Source organism: Enoplosus armatus, chromosome 8 (assembly GCF_043641665.1).
Source record: "Enoplosus armatus isolate fEnoArm2 chromosome 8, fEnoArm2.hap1, whole genome shotgun sequence".
NCBI lineage: Eukaryota > Metazoa > Chordata > Actinopteri > Centrarchiformes > Enoplosidae > Enoplosus > Enoplosus armatus.
The window spans coordinates 2,774,654-2,798,983 of record NC_092187.1 but is presented as its reverse complement, the minus strand read 5'-3'; the positions used below and the strand labels follow the sequence as shown (position 1 = coordinate 2,798,983).

Below are 24,330 nucleotides of genomic sequence, written 5' to 3'. Positions count from 1 at the left end.
TTAAGCAGTTAATAGATAACTCAAAACCCTCAAGTGAATAGTGGCTCTACCCTAAAGTCAACTGTAAGATTATCAGAAGTTTATCAGTCCCAGCGCCATTAGCACCACACATGCAGTCTGACAGAGCCTCTGTGGATCTGTACAACAAGATCAGGTGGTGCCTGCCTGCACACCTGCTACAGCCCTTGATGATAGTGTCCCCCCCCACACACACACACACTCACAGAGCTACATAAGTACTTGCACCCACACCCTCCCCTTTCTAACCCCCAGGCATGGCTGTTGAACACCGCATCAGAGGCTCGGTATATGAGGCAGCATGTTGATTACAGCATTTAATTAGTGGTTCGTGACATGGCTATTCTGTGATGTTATTAAATCCACCCAGAGCCAATTAGGCTGATTATGCACCACTCTCTTGGTCCATTATGCAAGAGGCTGGCCATGTTTTAATAGAGTGGTTTGGTTTGGAGTCCTAAAACCCAAAAGGGGAGAAAGCTTTTATTTTTTTTAGCTATGGGTTCCCTCTGCTGAAAAGCAATTATGATATGAATGGCGTTTTGGTTACAACACCTCAAATGAGGTCTGTGGTTAAGACATGTTCCAGACAGTTGCAGCAGTTTTATTCGATGAGAGAAATCAACCATTAAGAAGAACTGAACCACAGTGGGGTTGTTTCAGATAACAACACGCCCTGAAGCCTTTAACTTAAACACTTGTTCCCTTTTCAATTCAGTCAAATTCCAATTAGGTTCATTTCTAGTTATTCTGTTTATTTTAAACACAGCCAATTTACAGTACCAACCATTGAGGTACAGCAGTTACGTTCTTCAGAACATCACTGCTGACCTGCAGGTATATAACCACTAACTTAGAAACTGGGGAAGTATGCGCAAGTAAACAAGCCAGCAATACTGCCAATAACACTGTAGTGTATAAAAGGATTTTACTTTTCACGCGAGTTTTGCTAAGAAATGGTGATTTTGTATGTTTCAAACTTGAAAGAAATGAAAGAAATGTGTCGATGACATCGACCACTTTCCAGTTAATGTCACCGTCAGTTAAATGGTGCCACTGCAGCTACGCCAGCTCCTCTACAGAGTGAGACATAAATCAGCCAGCAGATGACTCTACAGCTCTCTTTTGTGTTATGTCATATAATTTTGTTCTATTTGTAATGTTGCTCAGCAGAAGAAATACTGAAACTCAGCCTTGGTGTGCGACAAGTTGCAGCAATTTTCGAAAATAGAAAATAGAAAAAGCCAAAATACCAAATCACTTAGTGATGAAGGCTCACAAATGGATGTGTGAAAAGGCACCTCCATTACTGCTGTCTTCAGTTTGTCTGCTGGCGTTTAACGTTGTTTTAATGACACACGTCAGAGGGGGAGGAAGCACCGCCAAGATTGATTTGCTGACGCCGGCATCAAGTAACTATAAGTTCGTCAAGCTGTCATACGTGTCATTAGTTTTCACCAAGTCACATCGTCTGTCGACCGCAGTTGTCAGTGGAGTCACTGGTCGGGCGTAATGCTTGCAGGTTTCTTTAGTGTTGAGGATGTGGGTTGTGCAGGGACTTGTCTGTGGGTGAAGTCATGCTCGGAGCAGTTTAAAGGCTACAGATTCCTGCTTGTGGTCGTTTGGAATTCCGACAGCTGGTTTGAACGGACGAATGAAGACTCTTGATGTAAAATCAAACAAATCAATCATCTGAAAGCAGAACTGCTCGGCGGCTGCTGGAGGAAAGAAAGAAAAGTTCCTTTGCACCTTCTCAGATTGGGTTTTGTTGATTCCCCTGCTTGTGGCAACCTCTGTTGCCCTGTGTTTTAGATGAAATGGCTGAACCATTGTCCTGAGCCCAGAGGATTATGGGGAACGTGTGCCTAGTCAGCGATGTCTCGCCTTTGTAGTTGATACTTCCTATCACATATAAAGACCTGCTCTTCAAAGGGGGCTGAAGAGAGATTGGAGTGAGGGGGGTGTATGTTGACATTGACATAGACACTGACATTGACCATGTGACCTATTTTTTGGATTAAACTGGACCAATTTCAGCAAATTGGAACACAACTGGGGTCCATCGTTTCTCAGGTCGGTTTTGTCCCATTAAAAACATTTCTCGAGACCACGCATCAACTCCTCACGTAGCCAAATTGCCTCTTCCTTTGTAGTTTTAGTAGTTGATGCTGATGGTTTTAAGGTGAGGAAGTGAGTTTTGTTTGTCTTGTGCAGGGATTCATAATTAGGTAGAAACTTCCAGAATAAGAAGGAGGAAAAGAGAGGGCATAGATGAGCTTCCTGCATTTGTATGCAGCACAGGGTGGATCAGGAGCTTACCTTAGCCAGCCAACACTCACAGGAAGGTTTCTCATCAGCTCTCATTGTCAGCCAGAACACTTAAGACGATTGCTTCCCCGGTGACCTGAAATGCGTGGGAGGTTGAGATGAAAGGATGTGGAGGGGGGGGGGGGGGGGGGTGGAGAGAGTGAAAAGGACAGGGGTGAAAGAAAGACAGTGATGAGGGAGAGGAGAAGAGATACAGGACGTCAGTACATGATGCTGATATCACCACTGCGACACGGTATACGTTTCTCTGACGTTCAACACCAGTCATGGTCAGACTGGCCTAACGAACTGTTGAGAAATAAGCACTGAACATCAACACTTCGCACTGGTCCTGGAAATCCTGGCATTTAGGGAGGTGGATTCCAGACAGGGACAGTCAGGGAATTTACAGGTTTTATAGCTTGATCAACCAGCCCCTGGTGGTGCTCAGTTAAACTGTAGTGGAAGCCGGAATTGCTTAGCAGAGTTTTGCATCAGGGCCATGGTGGCAGGACTGACTGAATATGTCTGTGGCACCCCTATTATTGTCCTGAGTGTGCAGCTGTGAATGTCTCACTCAGGTGTCTCTGTGTGTGTGTGTTTTTTTGTGTGTGCGTGCACGCATGTATTACCAAGAGAAAGGCGGCGACTGCTTAATGAACTCTCTTTCATTTTGGGGAGGAAGAGAGGTGGATGCACTTCATTAACCTCGATGCAGCTTACAACACACACACACACACACACACACACATGCTCAAACACACACACACACACACACAGATCCAGGCTACACTGAGGGCGGAAGTAACTAAAGCACATGCCAGGCGGATGAAGATGGATGGCAACCTTTTCACTGGGTGCTTTATCTTGGCCCACACAAGACAAAAACAGCAGCTTTGTCCATGTCCCATTCTGTTTTTCCATTGGAGAATAGAGAGACAATGTCTAATGGCTGAAGACCCTGACGTTTATGGATATTAATGGCATGTCGCTTGGGCCTCAGATAGCTGAGCTGTGGTGCATTCATTGAAAGTAGAAACAACACCACCTTCAACTCCAGTACAATTCAGACAATTCCCATCTTCATATGTCCTGTACGTTTGTGCTCAGAGAATCATTTTGAATTAGGAAAAATGTCAACATAAGCAGGTGTCAGCATCTTGAAACAAGGCTAGTATCAAGTACTGATTTGTTCTCATCTTTTTCGAAGGTGTGAAACCGAGAAAAGCAGAAAATCCTCACTTGTGAAAAGCTAGAATCCCCTTTTGCAGTTTTGCATTCATGCACAACAGATGACGATTTATGATACACGTTTAGCAAGAACCCTTCAGTGGGGTCAGGAGCGGCACAGCCACTGCCCTGTAGCTTTGCAGGACAGCGTGGTAAGTAGATTAAATGCCTATTTAAGATAATTGCTCTCACAGAATATTATGTTAAGTGTGTGTGGGTGAAGAATGCTGAATGCTTATCTCTTTGTGACCCACCATTATCTTATCTGGCGAGAGACTCCAGCTTCCTTGTCGTGACATGTCTTCAGTTTTGGGCGTGTCAGTCTCTCCTGCCTAATTTGCTTCGGTAGGAATCCTGACTGGACCCGTCAGTAGACATTTGCCTTTTAAATACACCAGGCTGCTTCTTCATTAACCAGCACACTGATCTTGCAGTCCTCTCTGCTAGTGGTTGGACATGAATCAAATTATAATATCCCTCGTCTGCCGAGTGCCTGTACCCCTTACCAGCCAAGGACGTTACACTTCTCAATTACCGTCCTCTGCACGTCCTCTGCCTGCCGGCTAATAACCGCAGCCTGCATTCATCATCAGTTCAGATCTCTCATCTCTCATGATTGGATCAAAGGTTCGATTCGAACCGAATGTTCTGGTCCTCTGTTCATGTGTGTTTTTGATAATTATACCCCTGTAGGCCATCCAAAGTGGATCATGGGATAGCGGATGGTCCCTGTCTTCCCCTCATTTTTCCTTCACTCTCATGCTTGCTCTCTAATTCCGCGAATCTCTCGCTCTGCCGATGAATTTACGAGCTTGTTAATCGGCTAAATTAAAAGCCATTTCCTCTAATAGTTAGAGCTGTAGGAGCCATTAATGGATCCGCCTATTTCACTAAAAGGAGGGAAGGCTGTGTTTCTGATAGGGGTGGAAATTATCTAAAGGGGAGGTGGTGAAGGATGGGACACCATATACTAAAAGTGGGGTTGGGCAGAGGATTCAGTGATGTCATCGGTGGCACTGGGAAGCAACACTGGACTCATTGCTTTATGGATGGCTCTGGTACTTTCATTTCCGTGTGCCTTTTTGACTTTGACCAGGCCGACATTAACTGCTTTGTTGAATTAAGTTGGCTTCGCAAAGTTCGGCCATGCCAAGCCTGCATTTCGCAGTGGACTCAGGATTCTGATCCATTTGATGAATGCGTCTTGGAGAACACTTGACAAGCTTAATATGAGATGGCACTGGACTGATCTAGTGTCCTCTTCAAAGCCGGGTTTCACTGTGGCCAGTGGCTTTTTGTTTCTTCCAATCAGAGCCCCAGGGGTGCCTGAGGCCATGCCCACACTAAAAATATTTCCACACCAAGTGCCGATTTACGTGCAAGATATTTGCACGAAACCAAACAGAAAATGACAAGATGACAAAACTTCTTCTCTAGTTTCTTTCTGAAATTTCGGCATCAGAAATGAGCATTTGACCAATGAAAACCTGTAAAACCTAGTCCACATATTTTGTTAATAATCTGAGTCATCCCCACTAGTCACCCTTAACAACAGAAGCTCTCAGATAAAGGTCGTAAACGTAAATTTAGATCTAGTGGTCCTATAAAAAAATTAAACATTCTAATCTTAGTCGGAAAACTCACCATCTTCTTGTTGCCTCGACAAGATTTGGTTGTACAAATTTTTCACCTTTCACATCAGCAGATATGTTCAGACCCATTGTGCAACCTTAAGGCTAAACTAACCCAAACCTGTCCAAACTAGCTGTCTCATACTGTATTGCAAGCCAAACTCCCAATTTAGTTGTTCTGGTTTACATGTTGTTCTGTTTCCTGTGTCAGGCAACTGAATGGGTACACAATAGTGGTTGTCCATGGCTCACAAAGGCTACCTGCTGACCAAGGCCAACAGTGAAGGATTGGCTTTCGGATTTTGAGTCGTCAGGTTTCAGATTCAGATTTAGCTCTAGCTTTGTGTGGACACGGCCTGAGGCTCCACGCGCACCTTGGGGTTGTACAGTGTGAGGATTTGAGGAGAAAGTCATCCCTTGCCACAGTTGGAATGTCAGGAACGTGGGGGCCGTCGGCCTCAAGCCTTCCCATAATGTCATCAGCTGCAGGGTTTGCTGTAAATGGACCACAGAGGAGGAGGAGTGCCAACATGGAGCCCCTTCAAATCACGGCAGCTCCCACCTTTGACTTTTCAACACGGGCAAAGCAGCAGACTGTTGCAGGGTCTGCATGGAGACTGACATAGACTGTCAGACTGAGAGTGGGAGGAAGGGTCCACGGCCCCCTTGTCAAAATAAGGATATCGCTCACAAAGAGACGAGCCTTTGAGGCGTCTGGAGATTCAAATGTTTTTATTCATCGTGTGACTGAACAAAACCGGCAAAATCCCCCTCATATAGCAGTGACAGTTTATTTACATTACAGTTGTGGCTTTTTCAATCTTTCCTGGTTGTCTATCTTGGTGTCTGCTTTGGGGTGTTAAATCTCTTCCCTCACACTAAATTAATCAAGGCAGGCCCAGGCCCAGAGAGAGGCTGCAGATTTACGCGGCGTGAAATTACACTATTGTGAAAAGATTCTGCTTGAGTGAAAGGAAACCGTCTTTGCATTTCTATCTTCTCTTATATATAATCACGGTGCCACTGTGCTGCATATGCAAATTACTCATTACGAAAATTTAAGTGGCCGCTGTGCTCTGAGATTAAGCTCGCCTTCGCCAATTCTTTATGGACACAGTCGCACGCTCCTAATCTGTGTCTCTCGCAGAGAAACACGCTTACATGCTTGACACCCCGATCCAACTCACAATCCGCCACCACACCTAGAAAACAGATGAATAAGAACGAACCAAATGGTGCCAGCACGAGGACAGGCAGAGGTGGCGGATCTCACCCCCTCGTGGCCTCAGCGGCTCAAGCCTCATTTCCCCTCAGCTGAGGCAAATCCACCACAATGAAGATAAGCAATGTAAGCTTTGCTTTTTCTTCTGGCAAGCAGTTGTTTGGCAAAGTCCGCGGAGGCCACGTAAATTGGGGCGACATGAAGGATGTGCTGCATGAGGTAAACAAGTACCAAAGGGATCCTTCCCTCCTTCTTCTTGTCTCGCTCTCCGGCCCATTTCTCAGCCTCTATTTATTCAAGTGGTGGAGAAAAGGAGGGGACAGTGAAAGGGTTGTATACACCTCACAGCTGGAAACTGATAGGACTTTTAACAACTCACAGTGTCCTGCGTGTGAGAAAATGCAGTAGTTGGTTGAAGTGCCTTAGAAATATCCCCCCTTTCTCAGTTCTTGGCCCTGTTTGTGGATGACCTAAAGGCTCTCCAGTCCAGACTCACATATGTTGTCTGAAGCTCCCATACACCCTGTTTTTGAATCACCATCTGAAAAGGCTGTTTTTATTCCTCCTGATGATGTCCACAACTAGCTTACAACTGGAAGTGCTCAACTTTATTGAGATTTTGTTGCATTTTTAATTTTCATCCAGAAAACAAAATGGTTTTTTTTGTTGTTGTTGTTTCAGATCAATACCCACTACACAACCACAATTATGACTCAGCTATGAAGCGGGTTCACTATTGCAGTCAGAGTCGCTCTCTTAAAGCCTCGGCCAATGTGAAAACACAGGAAGGTATTTAAAAGCGTACAACAGAGCGAGAGAGGGGAGGGAGGGATGACACATTTTTCTTCCTGTCTGTAAAATCCTTCCTTTTTTGTGGAGCGGGGGGGGTCTTTTTTCCTTTTGAGAGAGAACAGTATTCTTAGAGGAGGAGGAGGGGGGGGGGGCGCTCTTTTTAGCAGTCAGCATACAAGTGAGTTGCAAACAAAGACCCCCTTCCTGTGTTACAAACACACACACATTTTGACAGGAGTCTTCTCACATGTGTTCACCTTCACATGTGTTCACCTTCACATGTGTTCACCTTCACGGCATTAAAAAGAAAAACAATTTAAGGCCTGCTTTGTTCGCTTTCTTATGCTGAGGTGCTGAATGTTGAGATCAGACCTTCTTCTTGGTGCCTCTACATGTGTTCCTCCACTTTTTGGAAAGTCACTGCAGAGAAAGTTTCGATGCAGAGAACGAGCTTTTGCTGTTTGAGAGCTCAGTTGGAAGTGCCGTTGACGTGCTGTGTCTGTCCATACAATGTGTGTGTGGGTGGGTGGCAACATGCAAAAAGCCATTCAGAGTCCAATGGGTCCATCTGCCATGTTTGAGGCCCTGCTCACACACACACACACACACATTGCTGTCCCCTCTATAGCAGCCCCCCAGCTGCACAACTAAACCTAAATCATCATCCCTCTTGCCCCTTGATTAAGTTTTTAGTTTTGGAGCAGGCCTTAGAATAATTGAATCTTACAAAGACTAGACAACCCAAAAAAGAACACATATTGTTACACAATTGTGTAACGGGAGAAGGACGACGCCCTGGATAAGACTAGAGTCGTGTCACTTGGCAACCACCGAAATCCTGCGGGAACGCATATTCTTGGTGTACTGTTCCGAAACAGAAAATGACAAAATACCTCCCTGCTTCCACGGTGGATGGAGAGACGAGGCAACACATGTCGATAGTCCTGACTCGAGTCGTAATGATAACGCGTTTAAAATAATCTCAGCGAATATTATGGGTATTTCCGTATGCCTCTGCTTTACATCAATCACTGCTTTTGGTTTTGTGCTCGGTTGTCTTCTGATAAAATGCCACTAATTCTCTCACAGAACAGCCTGAATAGCCCAAGGGGGGCTCACAGGGGTTTGGAGCTGCGTTAACAGCAGCTTTGACAGCTAAATGAAAAATAAAATGCGAGTAAGGTGAAATTTAATGAAGGATACTATTTTTGGACCTTGGGTGGTACCAATGAGCATGTGTACTAATTTTGGTACCAGGCACTAAAAACAAGCTTGCTCACACACCCCCCATTCTTATTTGATTGTGCATACATGTGTGTGTGTGTGTTTTAAGGAAGTCCTGTGACCGGCCACATCCCTCCCTCTCCCCCCTCCGCTCTCCCCGACATGAATCACCAACACACTCTGAGCTAAATGAACTCCCCCTCTCGCTCGCCCTTAATCACATTAGCCTAAGTGATATGGGAATGCCAGGCCAGACGCACACTCCCTCCTTCTCTCTCTGTCTTTCAACCCAAATAAATAGCCACTCCTCCAGAGCTTTAAGTTGTCTTAAGCTCCATCTTTGGATAATAGACCGTTTGCTCCCCCAAAGACCCCAGTGTGGAATAATGAGGATCAAGACAAGGGCAGAGAAAGCAGGACGAGAGAAATGCAAGAGGGTGGAACAGAGGAGGAGAGCTGACACCCGGCTAATACCGCCCCGGGACAAAACCCATCCAAACACCTGTTTTATTCAGGGCGTGGGGTTATTGTGCGGAACGACTTCTGAATTTTTTTCGTAGTTGACTGCTGTTAGGGTGGTGGTTGAATAACTTTTAATGGAACAGCCTCATGCCTGGATGGTGGCCGTTTTTTTTTTACCAGCTGGAAAAAGTGAAGGTGTATTTCGCGATAGATTAGTGTTGTGTCACCACGCTGAAACTTCCAACTGCAGAGTACCATTTTTTTTTATGTTTTAAAGAGATAAATATAACTGCAGGCTTATATACTGAAAGGTTACTGTCAGACATGTTTCAGACCCCGATAGCTTTGTTACCAAATAACGGCAAATAAATGACAAATCTCTGTGAATAGTTTCTATTCAAGTGAAAAAACATGCCTTGACTGCTGGCACAAAATGTAATGGCTTGAAATGCTGTAATGGCTGACAACAGCACGAGCAGCAAGGCGTTAAAGCTACCCTTTTTAGACGTCTACAGTATGGCATGCGACTACTAAACGCACCTGGTAAATGGACTCAACTTACAAAGCACGTTTCAACCTTAATGGGCCCCGAAGCCCCTTTACAGGTCTCACACAAACCGATGGCTGCCACGCAAGGTGCTGGCCTCCATCGGGAGCAAATTAGTATCTTTCCCAGGGTCTCTTCGACATGTGGACGGGACTGAGGAAACGATGGAGGAAACAGCCAGGGCTAACCTAAGTAGTCTAATGTTGTATTAGAGAAACATGTTGGGGTTGAAGCCGCTGTTGTAGTTGTAAAATGGGACTGGGAGCTAACTAACACCTTTCATCATTTCTTTCTCAGGTCAACAATTTGTTCCTGTAAGTAAATCTCGATGGCGTTGCTCCTTAGCTCTTTTTGCTTACTTTTTGCTCAGGCGATTGTAGCTCCACCTCCTCGCGGATCAAATGTCTAAATCCTAAAACAGTGACAATTTCGCAGCATTTCACGCGAGATAACAATTTGATTAGATGCCAGTATGTTTCTCTGCGCAGAATGATCTGGGTTAGTGGCAGGACGCGGAGAGAATGTCTCCACGTGTGCCTGGTTAATAATCGATGGAGGTTTTTTTTTTTTTTTTGTGTTATTCCCCCGTTAAACAGCTCCAAGTTTCTGGCCAGACCAGCCCATCTTTTATGGATGAGCCTCTCATGTGCCTTGTCAACGCTGCTCACCATCAATCTGCATCCGCTGGGCAAACAGAGCAGATTGACTGGCCTGTGTCAGCCTGTGTGTGAGTGAGATAGAGGAGACGAGCAAGATTTATGGTTTTGTCTGTCTGCGGTGAATCTTTGTTGTGTTTGAGGAGGGTGGGTTTCGTTCAGGTACACCATCTTCATAATTGTAGCTTTGTTGGTGCTGGGCTTTGGGCCATTGAATTCAACCAGCCACCAGGCACCAAGCTTTTGTGCAACTTCTGTCCTGTTTTCATCCTGTTTTGCATTTCTTTACCTCGGCAAAATTCAAAACGCCGTAGACGGAAGATGGAAGTGTTTGTATATTGTGTTTTCACATTTTCAGAGTTTTGACATGCACATTTTTTTTTGCCAGTGACACTGATTATTACTTGTGAAAAAGACTCCATTCGTGGTCCGTGCTCACCTCTCCTCCTCATCATCCTCCTTCATCCACTCCCTGTCACTCGTCCATCCCAGGCGTATCCTGTCTCTTTCTGCTTCAGTCCTCCTCTTTTTTCCCCCCAAAATTGTACAAAATTGTGTCTTGTGTGTTTTCCTGGGATCTTCCTTTCACTCACACTAACTGTCTTTTTTTTTGTCTTCTTTCTTTCCCTCTTTGCCTTCTGAAGCCCACAAATATATCATTGCAGGTAAGCAGACCAAACTGTCTTCCAGTGCTTCGTCAGTTTGCCAACAGGTGGTTAATCATGTGTCCTGATCAACTTTGTGGGGAAAAAAGAGTAAACTTTATTGGAACTTAGCATCCTGCTACATAGTTGGTGTTGGTCTCCAAATAATATCGGAAGCATTTTCTCTTATGCAGGCCTAATAAAATGACAAAAGTCAATATTAGGAGCTTGAAGATCCATGCCACACACAGGCACACACACCGCAAGTACATCCCCAGGAGGTGTGTGTCTGAAAGAAAACGTGTGTGTGAGTGTGTCTGTGTCGATGTATGTGATTTATTAAGGTACAGGAAGGATTTGTGTGTGAGTTATATGAGGATGACAGTGTTCACCTATTGCATGCATGAAAACTATCTTTAAAAGTTTGAGATGGGGGCCCTTTTGCTTCCTCTTACATGTACTTGATACAGAAATAAGGACCGTAGTCTCATGTCATACATACTATGTGTGTAAAAAACACATGTTAGCAGTCAATTCCCATTTCCATTACTGACACCTACAGCAATAAAATCGTGACAGTGCGTCCAACATTTACTCTCCTTTGAGCTCTGTTTTGGTCTCCACCAGAGTTGGGTGAGAATTCTATGTGGATTAGTCACTTTAGCATCATGTTTCAGGGAGTGTTGAATAGTGGAGCTGCAAGTTCCTCAATCACAACCAGCACAGATCTATAATTACCCACTGTGTTACTGTGCCTCTGGCACCGGCAGCAACAATTAAGTTGCAATATGATTTCCATGCTGCAGGGTTATTGCTTTTTATAAAACGACTAAATTATTTCAACATCCTCATTACACATTTCAGTATTAAACATTATTTTACAAAAACAAATAAATTAAAATTCAACAATGGCTTATATGCAATAAAATATTTCTTGGCATATAAGGTTTGTCCTTTGCCGTTTATATGATAAAAAGTTGTATTTCTTTTGTTTGATAGTACCAGTTAAGCCACTATATCACTGCAGCATTGCACGACTCGAGAGTTGGGAAATCAAAAATGCCACAACCCTATTTATCACTCTAGTTGTCCATAACAAGTGTGTGTCTGTGCATGACTGTGTGTGGTATCAACTCTCAAGTAAGACTTCCACAAGATCAGGAGGCGAGTATAAAGGTAGGAGTGAGGTCAAAGGTCATGCATGGTGGGGTTATGAAAGCTCTGGCACAGGCAACAGTCTGTGACCCTAACCCCCATCGGTTTCCTTGGGGATCTCATTAACTGCTATACAGGCTAACCACCTTTCCTCGAGCAAGCCGACAGAAACAAGCACCTGCAGGAAGAGAATGCAACACAGCCAACAGAAAAGCCTGCAGACCAAGCTGAGAACTTTCTTTCCCTGTGCCCAAGTGGGGTTCAGACTACGGGGTAATGACGAGGGTGAAATTTCCTTTCTGCGACTTTTTGTCGTTGCCATTCCCGTCCTATTCTGCCCTCCGCACTGTTGGTATTGATGCCACTATGATGTACTATTATGGTACAAGGTGAGTCGTGTTAGTTTGTTTGGTAACCTGCTGTCACACAATGGTGTGGTTGGTGCACTTTGTGGTCGCAACTCAAACGAAGTTCGCTTGAATTGCTTGAAAGTGAACTGAGACACTCGCGCTTTTCAGGCGGCATTGGCGCAGTTTTTAGGTAGTTCCAACGACAGCATTCGCGCCAGCCTAAGCTAACCAAATCAAATCTGCAAACCCACCAGAGTTTGTGCGAACAGCAGCAAGCAATCACGACACCATGCTGAAACCTCTGTGGTATTTACTGATACCCACCCACTCCTGAGATTTGAAGATCTCTTGTGCACTCTTTTACCCTTTGATCCGTACGTTGTGCCTTTCTCTAATAAAAGAACGATGAGGGAAGGAGTTAGTGGGGCAAGATATTTTTTTTCTTTTCTTTTTTTTTTTACCATTTGCTCGACCTATGTCACATCTGCATGATAGCGCATGAATAGCACATTCGGCTATGAGCTGCGTGGGTCTCATCATCGACAGGCCCTATTATCCTCACCCCGGCATTTTCCACAAGCAGCCCTATTCAACAAGGAACAGGTAGTTCGACCCTTTTCAAAAGCAACACACCATTAACAATGCACGCCAGCGGAGAGGACATCTTTTGTAGGCTTGGCTATGAATCAAGCAGATACCAATTTCCCTCCCGAGCCAAAGACGGATCCGTTGTTCCTCTCGTCCGCTCCAGTGATCCCCTTTTTTTCTGAGCCAGAACTCTATTATCAGCCCTTTAATGTGACTTTCAAATGCGAGAGAATGCAATTATCTGCAGTCTGGTTTGGGAAGTCAGTCTGTGCAGTAATCAGGATTGGAAGGTTACGGCCTGTAGCTCCTGGCTCTTTAGCCTTCTGTTCCCAAGAGGGTAGATGTCATTCATATTAAACAAGAAGCTGTATGCTCAATATTATCCAGCTTGCTGGTGGATAAGTGGCCACTAGACATAAATCCTTCACCTTCTGCACATCTTATCCTAGATATCCTAGAGGTGCACTTTCTGACTGAAAGCTGACAGTCAAAGGAACTGATGTTTGGGAAACGGGCTTTCTTCTTTTTGCCCTCTTTCAACTGAGCCCTGTAGGTTTTTCTGCCTCTTTGCTTCCTTTCAGGCTATTGATCAAGTCAAAGAGATCGATTTGCAGGGTTGAAAGTAAATGACCACGTGACTGAAAGAGTCGGAGTGATTCACTCTGTGTTGGGTGCACAGTTAATTCCCCAACTGGTTTGTTCTCATGTTCTTCGGTACTTTTTTGTAGACTAATGTTTCTTTGAGTAAAGTTGCGACCAGGCAAGCAGCAGCCTCGTATGTTATCGTTGACTATTTATCATCAGCACCCCCCTTGTCATGTCCCTTTCACTCCCTCTCTTGTTTGGCTTCCTCTCTGTCTCTTTCCTTGAGGTCAGAGCGAGGCCCCCGGGCCCCCTCCAAGAGTCCAGCCTTGGATCAGAGACATCCTCATCTATCAGTCCAGCAAAAAAAAAAAAAAACCTCTCTGTAGTCAGGGCCATCCTGACCCTCTGCATCAGCCCTTCCTCAGATAAGAGGCTAATGAGCTGACATGCTCACAAAATAGACTGGAGTCTCAAGGACCATACTAGTGGTTTTTCATTGTTCAACCCCTTAACCGTGGATCGCTTATACTTGACATTACTGCATTTCCACCAGTGCGCTTTGAGATTCACAAAGATTTTCTACTTTCCAGGCAGCCTTTGGTTTCAGTTAATATTTCAGTATGTTACGAAAATTCACTATCAATCAGTGAACTTTCAGTCTGGTTTGTTTGTCTTGTTATGTTAACAGCACACAAATACAGAGACTCTTTCGAGAACTCTTTCTTGGTGGTGCATTTCGAGACATCCAACGTTTGTGATTTGGCTGCCAAATGCTTTGCATTCTTGGGAGGCGTTATCTGGAAATCAGACCCAGACAACAAACAACAAACAGATATGGATGCTGTGATAAGGACAGTGTGGATGGCAACAGAAGTGGACAAAGAAATGGCAAAATCTTTACTGTAATTAATCAAATTTGAAGTCTCTGCAAATTGAATTGAATTCTTAAATGGAACGTGCTGATGGTTGGCTGATGCTGGTTATAAGTTTCAGAAGACATAGAGTCTGTAACTTTGGTGTTTATCTCCTTTGGGATTCATCCATGTCAGTAAATATCCAGTCTATCATGTGTTGTATCCATTTCAGGGTGTCCGGGCCTTGGAGGTTTACGTGTCAGTTCTTGCATGCTGGCATGCTCATTGTGTTTATTCCCAAAAGAGCGTGTATGACTGTTTATTTCCATAGGCGTATGTGCGCCCAAGAGTGTTTATTTCCAAATGTGTGTGTGTATAAGAAAGTGGGCTGTTGTATAGAGAGCAAATGCTCTCAGCAGCATATGTTTGGTGCCGTGAAGCAAGGCAGGGCCGGCAGCTCGGATTCTCCCAGCACTTTGACAACTAGAGACAGTGCTGTTAACAACCTGCGCGGGGTTCTCGAATGTTGTCAATAATGTAAGCATATTTATCTTCAGTGAAATATATAAAATAATACAACTGTTGTCAGTCTCCAGGACCATAAAAGATACTCCATTCATGGTCACGTAATCTTAACAGGCCAGAATGCTGCTGCATAGCCGTGACAGCAAAACAAAACAGAAAGATTAGCTGTTAGGAGGGCCTGTCAGTTTTATGACTGCAATTTCAAAAAGGTATACACTTCACAGATATTAAAGGGGGGTGGGGGGGGTTGCTCTCCCAATACCCATACAAATCATTAAGAAATATTAAAGTTGTAAACCATACACAACATAAAATTAAATTGCATGACAATAAAATCTTTGGAGCTTTTAAAATTGTTTCCACTGTATTTTTGATATCTTTAAAATCATTATTATGTGTTGATTAGCAGAATTCCCTACATTCTGTGGACAAAAACGAAAACAAAACATTCAGTTATGATATAATAATATAGCACTTATAATGGCTGTCGCAGCTGATTGGTGCCATTTTTGGTGAGGATAAGCTTTACCAAACCATTCAATGTCCTTCAATTTTGGTAGTTTCATATAAATCTTAAGAGTTTATTTTAGTTGGACTTTAAGTGCCTCTTCAACTAAAGTATTTCAACTGTATGTCTGCTGACTAACAGCCGTGATTTGCTGCGACTTGTGTAAGATTATTTGTTGCCCAGAGGCGTGTTTATCGAGTTGCACATATTCTTTTTGGCAGCCCCAAAAACTGCCTGGAGTCTGCTTGGCTGTTAACTCTTTGTCAGGGTTATGTTCCTCTCTTACTTATTGGGAAAGAGTCTCTCTCTCTCTCTCTCTCTCTCTCTCTCTCACACACACACACACACACACACACACACACACAGTGCTGTAACTTAATTGACTTGGTTGGAACATGACCAAGGGTCCTTGCCGGTGATCCAAGCCACCCCTTTTTCCCCCTGCAGGCCTGAACACTATCCTCTTTGCTCCACTTCACCCTCTCCTGTTAAAGCCAGATACAGGCAGCACACCTCGGCTGTGTTTACCGTCCTCTCCTCTGCTGTGATTTCTTAACTCTATATGCAAACTCTTATCTTCAAGGTTTCCACTGAACTTTGTGTCATAGCAAAGCTCATTAGTCCGGGATATTCCTACATTGTGTGTCATTGCTTCGGTCTGGTTTCTGCCTCGGCCTGCTGTAAGTGAAGTCAACAACACTGCAGTGCGCCACACCTGCGAGAGGTGGCCACTCCAAGTGGCTCAAGGCACATGGGAAAGTGTGCAGAATACTTGATGGCTCCTCTGTCGGCTTACGTTTCCCAGTCGTATGTGTAAAATGTTTTGGTGCATTGCAGTTCCTCTTTTACCCTGAAAGTACTTTGCAAAAAAGCCCAACAACTATAAATGCCTTTTCTGGTTATTGCATACTAAGGGCATCAGCTTTGCCTCTCTGGACTTACATATTTGAGAAATCCTCCATTTTGTAGTTTGTATCAACTTTGGTTATCAGCTCGATAAACTTTAACACTGTGGTTTCAGTGCATGCCTAGTCTATAGCTACTTTCATTCAGTTTCAACAACAGGAATTCCACTCAAGCTACAAGCACTCGTGCTTGTTACCAGTACTACAACTAACGATCAGAGATGTAGTGGATGCTAAACTCAATAGATGTTATTTACCCTGACTGAATATATCTTGATGAATATTGCAAATCTACTGTAGATATGACCCTGAAATATGTGGACTATTGAGAGAAGAATATATTGTAATATTGACAGTTTACTTAAAATGTCTCGGATTTAGTTTACGGCAGTTTATTGACAGTCGCACTCAGTTGATTAACTTTATAGGTTTATTTTTTTGTTCATCGTGCTGATGGAGGCAATGAGACGGAGGTCTGTAGAGTGATTAAGAGTCTCTTCCCCCACCTGTGGAGGGTTTTATTGGTATTTCTTGTTCCTGGCACTGACGGTGTGACAGAACGGAATGGGGCTTCTCTTTGCATGTGCTGCCATCTCATGGCTGCTTGCTGCACACTGCAAAGTGAATGTCTGCACCTGCTACTGTAACATCTGTATTATTGCGATCAGAAAAAAAGATAGATAGGCTACATTTAAGTAAATTGGAGTTGGATGCTTGTTGTTCACTGTGTGGCTTTGCTCTTGGGGTATTCTAAAGGGAATGTGCAGAGTTTTGTGCTTTTTTCTGCTGTAGAGCAGCGCCAACGTCAGTTCATAGGTCGGTCGAGTCAGCTTGTCATTATCGAAAAGTTTGATGTGCACGGGCTAAACTGCAAGTGCCCAGGTCTCACTTCATACTAGAACCACGTGACCCATCTGTTATTTGTTGTCCTGGGCATCCGAAACACATCTGCTTTTGTCTGAAGGTCGCTGCTAAATGAAACGTGATGCAGCATGAAGAAGAAGAAGAAGAAGAAGAAGAAGAAGAAGAAGAAGAAGAGGAGAATGTAAACAGATAACATTTGGAAGTAACTGTGTGTGTGTGTGTGTGTGTGTGAGAGTGTGTGTGTGTGTGTGTGTGTCTGTCTGTGTTGAGGTCAGGAGTGCTGGCGGACTGCCCTTACAGCTTTCCCACATTATGCTTGTTCTTTTCCGGGTCTTCTCTCTTTTAATGCTGAGAGGGAGCACTTCTGTTTCATTTGACATGAAACTTGTAAAGTACTGATTCGATAAGAGGTTCGTTCTTGTGTTTCACCTCAAACTCAGGTGTTTTCTTAATTCTGTGTCAATAGGAGAGGAAGCTGCAGACTGGAGTCTTAAAACTTGCGGCGTCAAGCTGCTAGGACCAGTGTGTACACTAGGGGGCGCAAGTGCTCCAACACTGAGTACAGGGGAGGTGGCTCCACCAGCTGATCACCTCCTCCTCCCCTTCCATCCAGGGGTCTGGAGAGTCCAAACCTGAGCCCAGCCCTCGAGCTGCCTCTCTGGGGGCACACTCATCAGGGCATCCCATAATAGAATCACAGCAGACTGAGGACATTATCATTTAAATACATGCTTTTTACACGAAAAACAACCACAACTCAGGCAAAATGTGCTGTCACGGAGGTATTTTAAGTTTAATGCTGTTTTTTTTATGGTGCATCTGCTCTTTAGAAAGAAGAACAGAGGCGAGAGTGACAGGAATGAGGAATGAGAGGGGGAGGCTGCAAGATGGATTTGAACCAGAAATATTATGAGCACATCATATACAGCCCCACCATTAAAAGGAAGAAAACAGGGGAGGGAAACTACGAAAGGAGGGCGGTGGCTCATGCACATTCATATTTAATTTGTCATTCGAGCTGCTGTTGTATCAGATCTTGTCATTCTAGTGACTGAGTAGTCAGTGCAATGTCTGCTTCGACGGTATGGTGCTCTGCTGGGGTTATTGTGTTGCCAAGGGCAGCGCCTCCTTTGTAACCCAGTAGGTCATGGGGGGTTAGAATATCTAGGTTATAGTAATATAATCTCTTACCCATGATCGCACCTACTGTATATGCAGAGGGCTGCAGTGAAGGGATAAGGGTGTGTGTGTTTGCACGTGCCATGCGGGTGGGGGATGTCCCATCTGGTGTGTGTGTGTGTAGTCTCCCCACACCCCACCCTGTCTATCTCCAGATTAAGAGGCCAGCTTCTGAGTCCAGTCCATGACCCAGAATTCTTACCCACCCTCACACCCACGCTGCCCTCCCGTGCTAAATTGCCCCCCCCCCCCCCCCCTCCCCTCCCCATCACCCCCATTTCCTCCTCAGGACAGACGGCCTCATGGGAGAGACATGGGGTGAGGTCTCCATTAGCAGGCCTGCCCCTGATGTGTGGCTGTGGTGTTGCATTCATGGAAGAAAAATGGGAGTTAAAAGCGATGGTGTCAGCTGTGAATTTGGACAGGGGGGCTAAAAGTGTTACGGGGACACGGGGTTACTCTCAGCCCACATGGGGTAAAAATGTGTTTCCATGTGGAAATAGCATTCAGTCTAACTCCTTGGACATACAGTCTGTTGCAAGTATGGAATGTAATCAGTACAGTGGAGGGAAATAGGAATTAGACCCCAAGCGATACTGGGTTTTCTAGGCCATTATTAATATTTTAGAGTTTAGAAGATCTCATGATGATATACAGTAAATGCAGGGACTGATGCCCATAATGTACATGTGATCAGCTGGTGACACGATGATATACTGTAGGTTGCACATGCATGTTTTGGCTTAATTTTGGCCCCATGTGTTTGCAAGCATATTCTGATATGTTTTTTTCATCAAGCAATAACCCAGATCCCCCATATCTAAGTATCCCAACCCCCCCCCCCATATATATCCATCTGCCCCTTTCACTCCTTCAGCTCCCCATCGCTGCCCCTGACTCCCCATGGAACCGCTCTGCTGTCCCCAATATACCCATCCATCCTTAGGCACTGACCCACTCGGGGCTTTGTGTGAATCCAGGCCACACCCAGTGTAGTGTAGAGGACCCAGTTTTGACTTGTTTGTCACACCAAGCAGTGCTGGAGGCCCTCCCCATGCTGCTCACCCTCCACCACCAAACACCGTTCAGCACCGAAACATGGTCGGACTGTGCTCACTGCGTGCTGTGTTAACAGGGGATGTAATGGATCTTCTTTTGACATCCGAACAGTGAGACATGGCTACATTTAAAATCTAAGCAAGAAAAGAAGCCGCCTCAAGTAACAGACTGTGTATGCTCGTGTGTGAGTGATGTCTTTAATCACCCCAGCAGCACAGAGCGTGCTTTTCTTCCCTTTTTCAGGACCAATTACCATCATTGACAGTGATGGATTTTGATTTTGACACGTTGGCTTTCACGCAACGTTGTCGCCCCACGCTGTAACAGTGAGGAGGCTTGTTTGCGACAGAGCTGGGGAAAATAACGACGCAACATATGGGGCTTTATGATCAAACTGTAAGCATCCAAAATACTTTGACTTTAATGGAAAGCATGCCCCATCAAGTAGGGTGTGGGAGGTAGCAACTAAAAGCCATTAACGGCCCGGCTTCCACTGAATCCTTAATGACTGCCTGTTAAAAATAATGCGCCCAGAACCGCACCAGTGTTTGAAATGATTGTTGATCAAACGGGAAAAAATGGCAAATGGTGCCCTTTGGCTTTCGCTCTATTTCCAAAACGAAACAGCATTTATCTGGGAGACAACTGTGCGTTGTTTGAATAATTCCTCCACCTGATTCTCCACCATCCTTGGGGGTAATTTGGAAACGACTCATGAAATTTCAAGTTCTCCATTTTAATTTCCTCAAGTGTCTACTCCCATTATCACTGAAATGAAGCTATAATCCATTGTATGGTAAATTGAATAAATTGGTTTGGGGATTTAGGACGTACCTTATTTATGAGGTGATTGTGCCCTGTGGCAAGCCACATTTCTCATTTCAAAAAAGATTATGGTTCCCTAATTGATAAGATAAACAGGCCATTATGGGGCTTCTTTGGTAAACCTTGCAAACTGAATTGAGTTTTTTTCCCTCCCTGTTGTGTAACACTAATCCATCTCCCCGTTTCTTAATGTAGTGAATGTAACAAGGCAACATTGTTATCAGACCCTTTCAATTATGATGTTTACTCCAGGCTAAATCATTATGTATGCTCAAAGCAGAAACGTCTATCCCTGCTTTTGGACTGGATGTTAAAGTGGGCCTATTAAAGTTACATTATTTGGACTCACTTTCATGATGTAACTGGGGTAAATGGGAGTGCTGGAAGAGAGATAGTGGCATGGAAATCCATTAACAGCCAGTGGGGAGAGGAAGGTGGGAGCTGCTGCTGGGAAAACGATGGGGAGGCGGGTGTAAGGGGACATGTAGCAGAGGTAAATTGGCCTAATTGGCACTTTTGGCCGTCTTGTCACATACCTGCTTAATTGGCGTGCCGAGAGGTCGGGGAGAATATAAGCAGGGGCTCTGGAGCGGGTGGCTTACGCCTGCAAATGTGTGGGAATCGTGTTTGTGTGAGCGGCGGCGGGGATTGACGGAGCTCAGAGTGCATCTTTCCGAGAACCGGAGAGACAGTTATGAGCGTCAGCTCATCAGCATAAAGCATTAAACATTTAAGCTGACCTACAAAGGCTGACAGCCCCCCCCCCTCAGTCACACCCATCACCTCTCCTCCCTCTGCTTCATATCCTCTGCTCCCATCTAGCAGTTCCCCTCTCCACACATGCACACACTCGGGCACATCAGCTCTGTTTTCTTTGGTTGATAATGAGGACTCGGCAGGGGCAAACTAGAGAAATTGGGGGTTTGGATGGCGAATGAGGGACGGTGGGCTGAGCTCTTTAGGTTTTAGACAAGTGGCAAACCTGATGCTCTTCGTACTCTCTCCCTTCAATCAACCACTCCATCTCTGTTAAACAAGGGCGGTGGCTTTTATGACCTGCTTTTTATTTTGGAGAAAAACAAAACAGCATTGTCCACTTTTGATATTAGCCGTCTCCTCTTTGCCAGCAGCTAGAATTATATATGAAAGGCTTTTGTCTCCTAACAAGAATACTCTCCGGAAAAAGAAATCCAGTGTCAGTATAAAGGTTTTCTTCTCCATTACAGCCTAATTTTGCAGTTTGTCTAAAGAAATGGATGCATTTGTCTGTCTAAGTCTTTCGCGTGTCTTTAAAGACATGAATACATATTAGCAGCTGCACTCCAAAATACGGAAGTTTGCCGTCACAACTTTTAACTCCTTGCATCGTGATTTAATGCAGAAAGCATTCCACGAGGTTTCAGCAGCTGTAGCTTTTACTCATGCAGCTCTGTGGTTTTTAGGGAAACAAATGGGAGAGATGCGGACTGTTTATCATGATCGACTGCAGATGTCTTTTTGTGGCCAGTGCACTCTGCTGTGGAAATGGTTTGGGCAGTGAAAGAGGGAAGAAAAATACAACAAGGATAAAAAAAAAAAAAAGGGGAAATGAGAGTCTCTCTTGGTCTTTCTCTTTCTTTCTCGGTCCACCAGTGGTCTGTAATAGATGTGATGGAAATTGATTTCCAGGTGAATTATTACGTGTGCCCCTCCGTCTCGGGGAGACAACAATCTTTCCCCTTTCCCCCTTTCCAGAGAGGACTTTGCTGTGCGTCTTCCAAGAAGGACTGCTTTAATTGTCCATTTCAATATTCTGGACTGTTTCCGTGACTCTATCACCTCAAGCCTCCCCGCTCAGCGTCCAGCACTACCTGTCTATTAGGCAGCTGATTTGCTGATTGATTAGATGGAGGGCGATGTTGGGAAAGAGCAAAGCCAGAATCACTAGAGAAAAAGAAAGATTTTAAAGGGCAAGAGCGCCCAAATCATTTCTCTTTCTTTACCCCGGCAGCAGTCTCGATCCTTCCATCTACAAATCATCGCCTTGTTAATCCCCCTTCAAATCTTATCCTTCTGGGTAAATGCCAACACCTTTTTTTTGTGAGTTTTAGAAGGAAAACTGCCACAAGAAAATACACAGTGTTCAGCCCCGTGAATGGGGCTTTATCATCAGCATCGTCCTCTGTTTTCCTGGGTCTTGATCAGTCCTTGGGGGTCATTTCCTTTGTTTGTTCTTTACAGAGCCAAAGCAGAAGCTAAAAGGCTACCGTGTGCTTTATCGACAACAGAGGAAGGTGGTCGATGAGTCAACATTATTGACCGGGGGATATGGGACTGAGCGAAGATAAACTCTGCTGAAGGGATGATCAAGCTTACTCTAAGTTCTAACTTGCATCATCAGCTATTTGGGCTTTGAAGCCAAATCCTGCTTTGAGCCAAGGTCAGACATCTAGGCTTTTCAGGCTGTGTTGTATTGGAGTTACATAGCTCAGTAAATTCCACTGTTTAACACATATATATTGTAAGATGTGGCACATAGTGTTACGTATTGTTTGAGGCCAGTCTGAATTGCTTGTCCGTCCTGCAAAATCTGGTTGACAATCCTCAACAGGCCCTCAGTCCATGGTATCTTTACAAGCAGTGTGTCTACAGGCGCATTCGCTTTGCTGGCGCTACTATAGATGAGCAATTTGTGGTCATGGTTCCTTGTGCTTTGTTTGCACCCAAGCCACGGATCATTGTTAATACTCCAGCCTTGACAACACACAGCTGTGGGAGAAAAGGGGAAGTAATGCTGGGGAAAAGGTCAGCACAATACCAGGCAACTGTGTTTTAGGCTGGATAACTGGACTTGGCCTTGTGTCTTACGTCGGGACTTTTAATGTGCTGCACGAGAATTGTTCGTCAGAAGAAAAAGAAACGAAGGTTTTTATTATCTGAATATCAACAATCATTACCGTGTTAGTTCTTCGACATGAAATCCATCAGTGCTAACAAAGGGGGAAGGGCTGCAGCTAATGACTATTTTCAGTTGATCTGTCCGTTTTTAGTTTTGATTAATCCATCAATCATTTGCCTAAAAGATGTCAGAAAATAGTGAAAAATGCCCATCAAAGTGATCCAAACCCCCGAGATCTTTGAAAAAAAGAACAACTTTGCATGTAATGCATGCATTCAGCTTCTTCATACTTCCACCTGTATGTTAGCCTATCACCTCAGGATGTATACTGGCTGGTGACGCAGTGCTCAGGCTCTGAGCCAGAGCTCATCCAGCTGCTTTTCCCTTCCTGGGCCTCTTCCAGAGGTTGGAGCCGGCAGGCCAGGCAGGCAGGCTGTCTTACCCCAGCAAGAAGAGCTCCCCTGGGGGCTATCGCAGCAGAAATCCCTCCCTCCCAATCTCAACCAAGAGAAGCCAAGGAGCCTGACATCAGCTCTCAGACCTGCCAGCGCAGCGTGCGCCATACAACGATGTAGACACACACATCTACACGTCAACCTGCACACACCACACTCCTCTGCAGACAGCAGGGTCTTGAGGGTTACGCTGCTCCATTTCTCCCCCTCTTTTCCCTCTCTGGTTCTTCCTCTATCTTGGCAGGAGCTGCTTGCACCTCTCCCACCAGTCATTACCTTCTCGATGTCTCTCCTTTCCTTTCAACTCCTCGCTGTCATTCCACCTCCCCCGTCTTTTCTTCTCTCTGTTCATTCACCGTTTTCAAGCTCTCATGATTTAATCCCTCTTTTTTTCTTACCGCACCTGAACCTTTTTAGCATCTCTCTCTCTCTCTCTCTTCTCACACCTCTCCCCCCCCAATTCAGAGCTCGCACTTCGTCTCCCCCTGTTGAAGCAGTCGGTCTATTCCACCAGCCACCGGCCTGCTATAAACCCCTCCCCGATCTCGCCCTCTCTCTCTCTGTCTACCACTCTGCTCTTTCAACTCTGCACTAATTTGCCTCCTCCTCTGAGCTCGGCCCTGGCTCCAGCTCCAGCTCCTTTTTCCCCTGAGATGTGATTGCCTACAGAGCGTATGTGAGAGCGAGTGTGAGATAGTCTGTGTGTGTGTGTGTGTGTGTGTGTGTGTGTGTGTGTGGCGAAGTTTGATTGTGTGATAGAAAGTGTGCATAGTTGAGTTCAACAGTTAGAATTCTATGTGTGTGTGTGTGTGTGGCTGTACCTTAAACCCCCCTTTCTCCTTGTTATGAAGCAGATTACATTAGCAG

General features: G+C 44.8%; 1 protein-coding gene across 1 annotated transcript in view; it reads left to right on the top strand.

Moving 5' to 3' along the window:
- The window catches only part of agrn (agrin), a 235,893-nt gene that overhangs the window by 49,641 nt on the left and 161,922 nt on the right, over positions 1-24,330 (top strand). Inside the window, exon 3 of the mRNA XM_070910328.1 lies at positions 10,734-10,754. Within this exon, the coding sequence (XP_070766429.1) occupies positions 10,734-10,754 (21 nt within the window). The remainder of the gene's footprint in view (positions 1-10,733; positions 10,755-24,330) is intronic.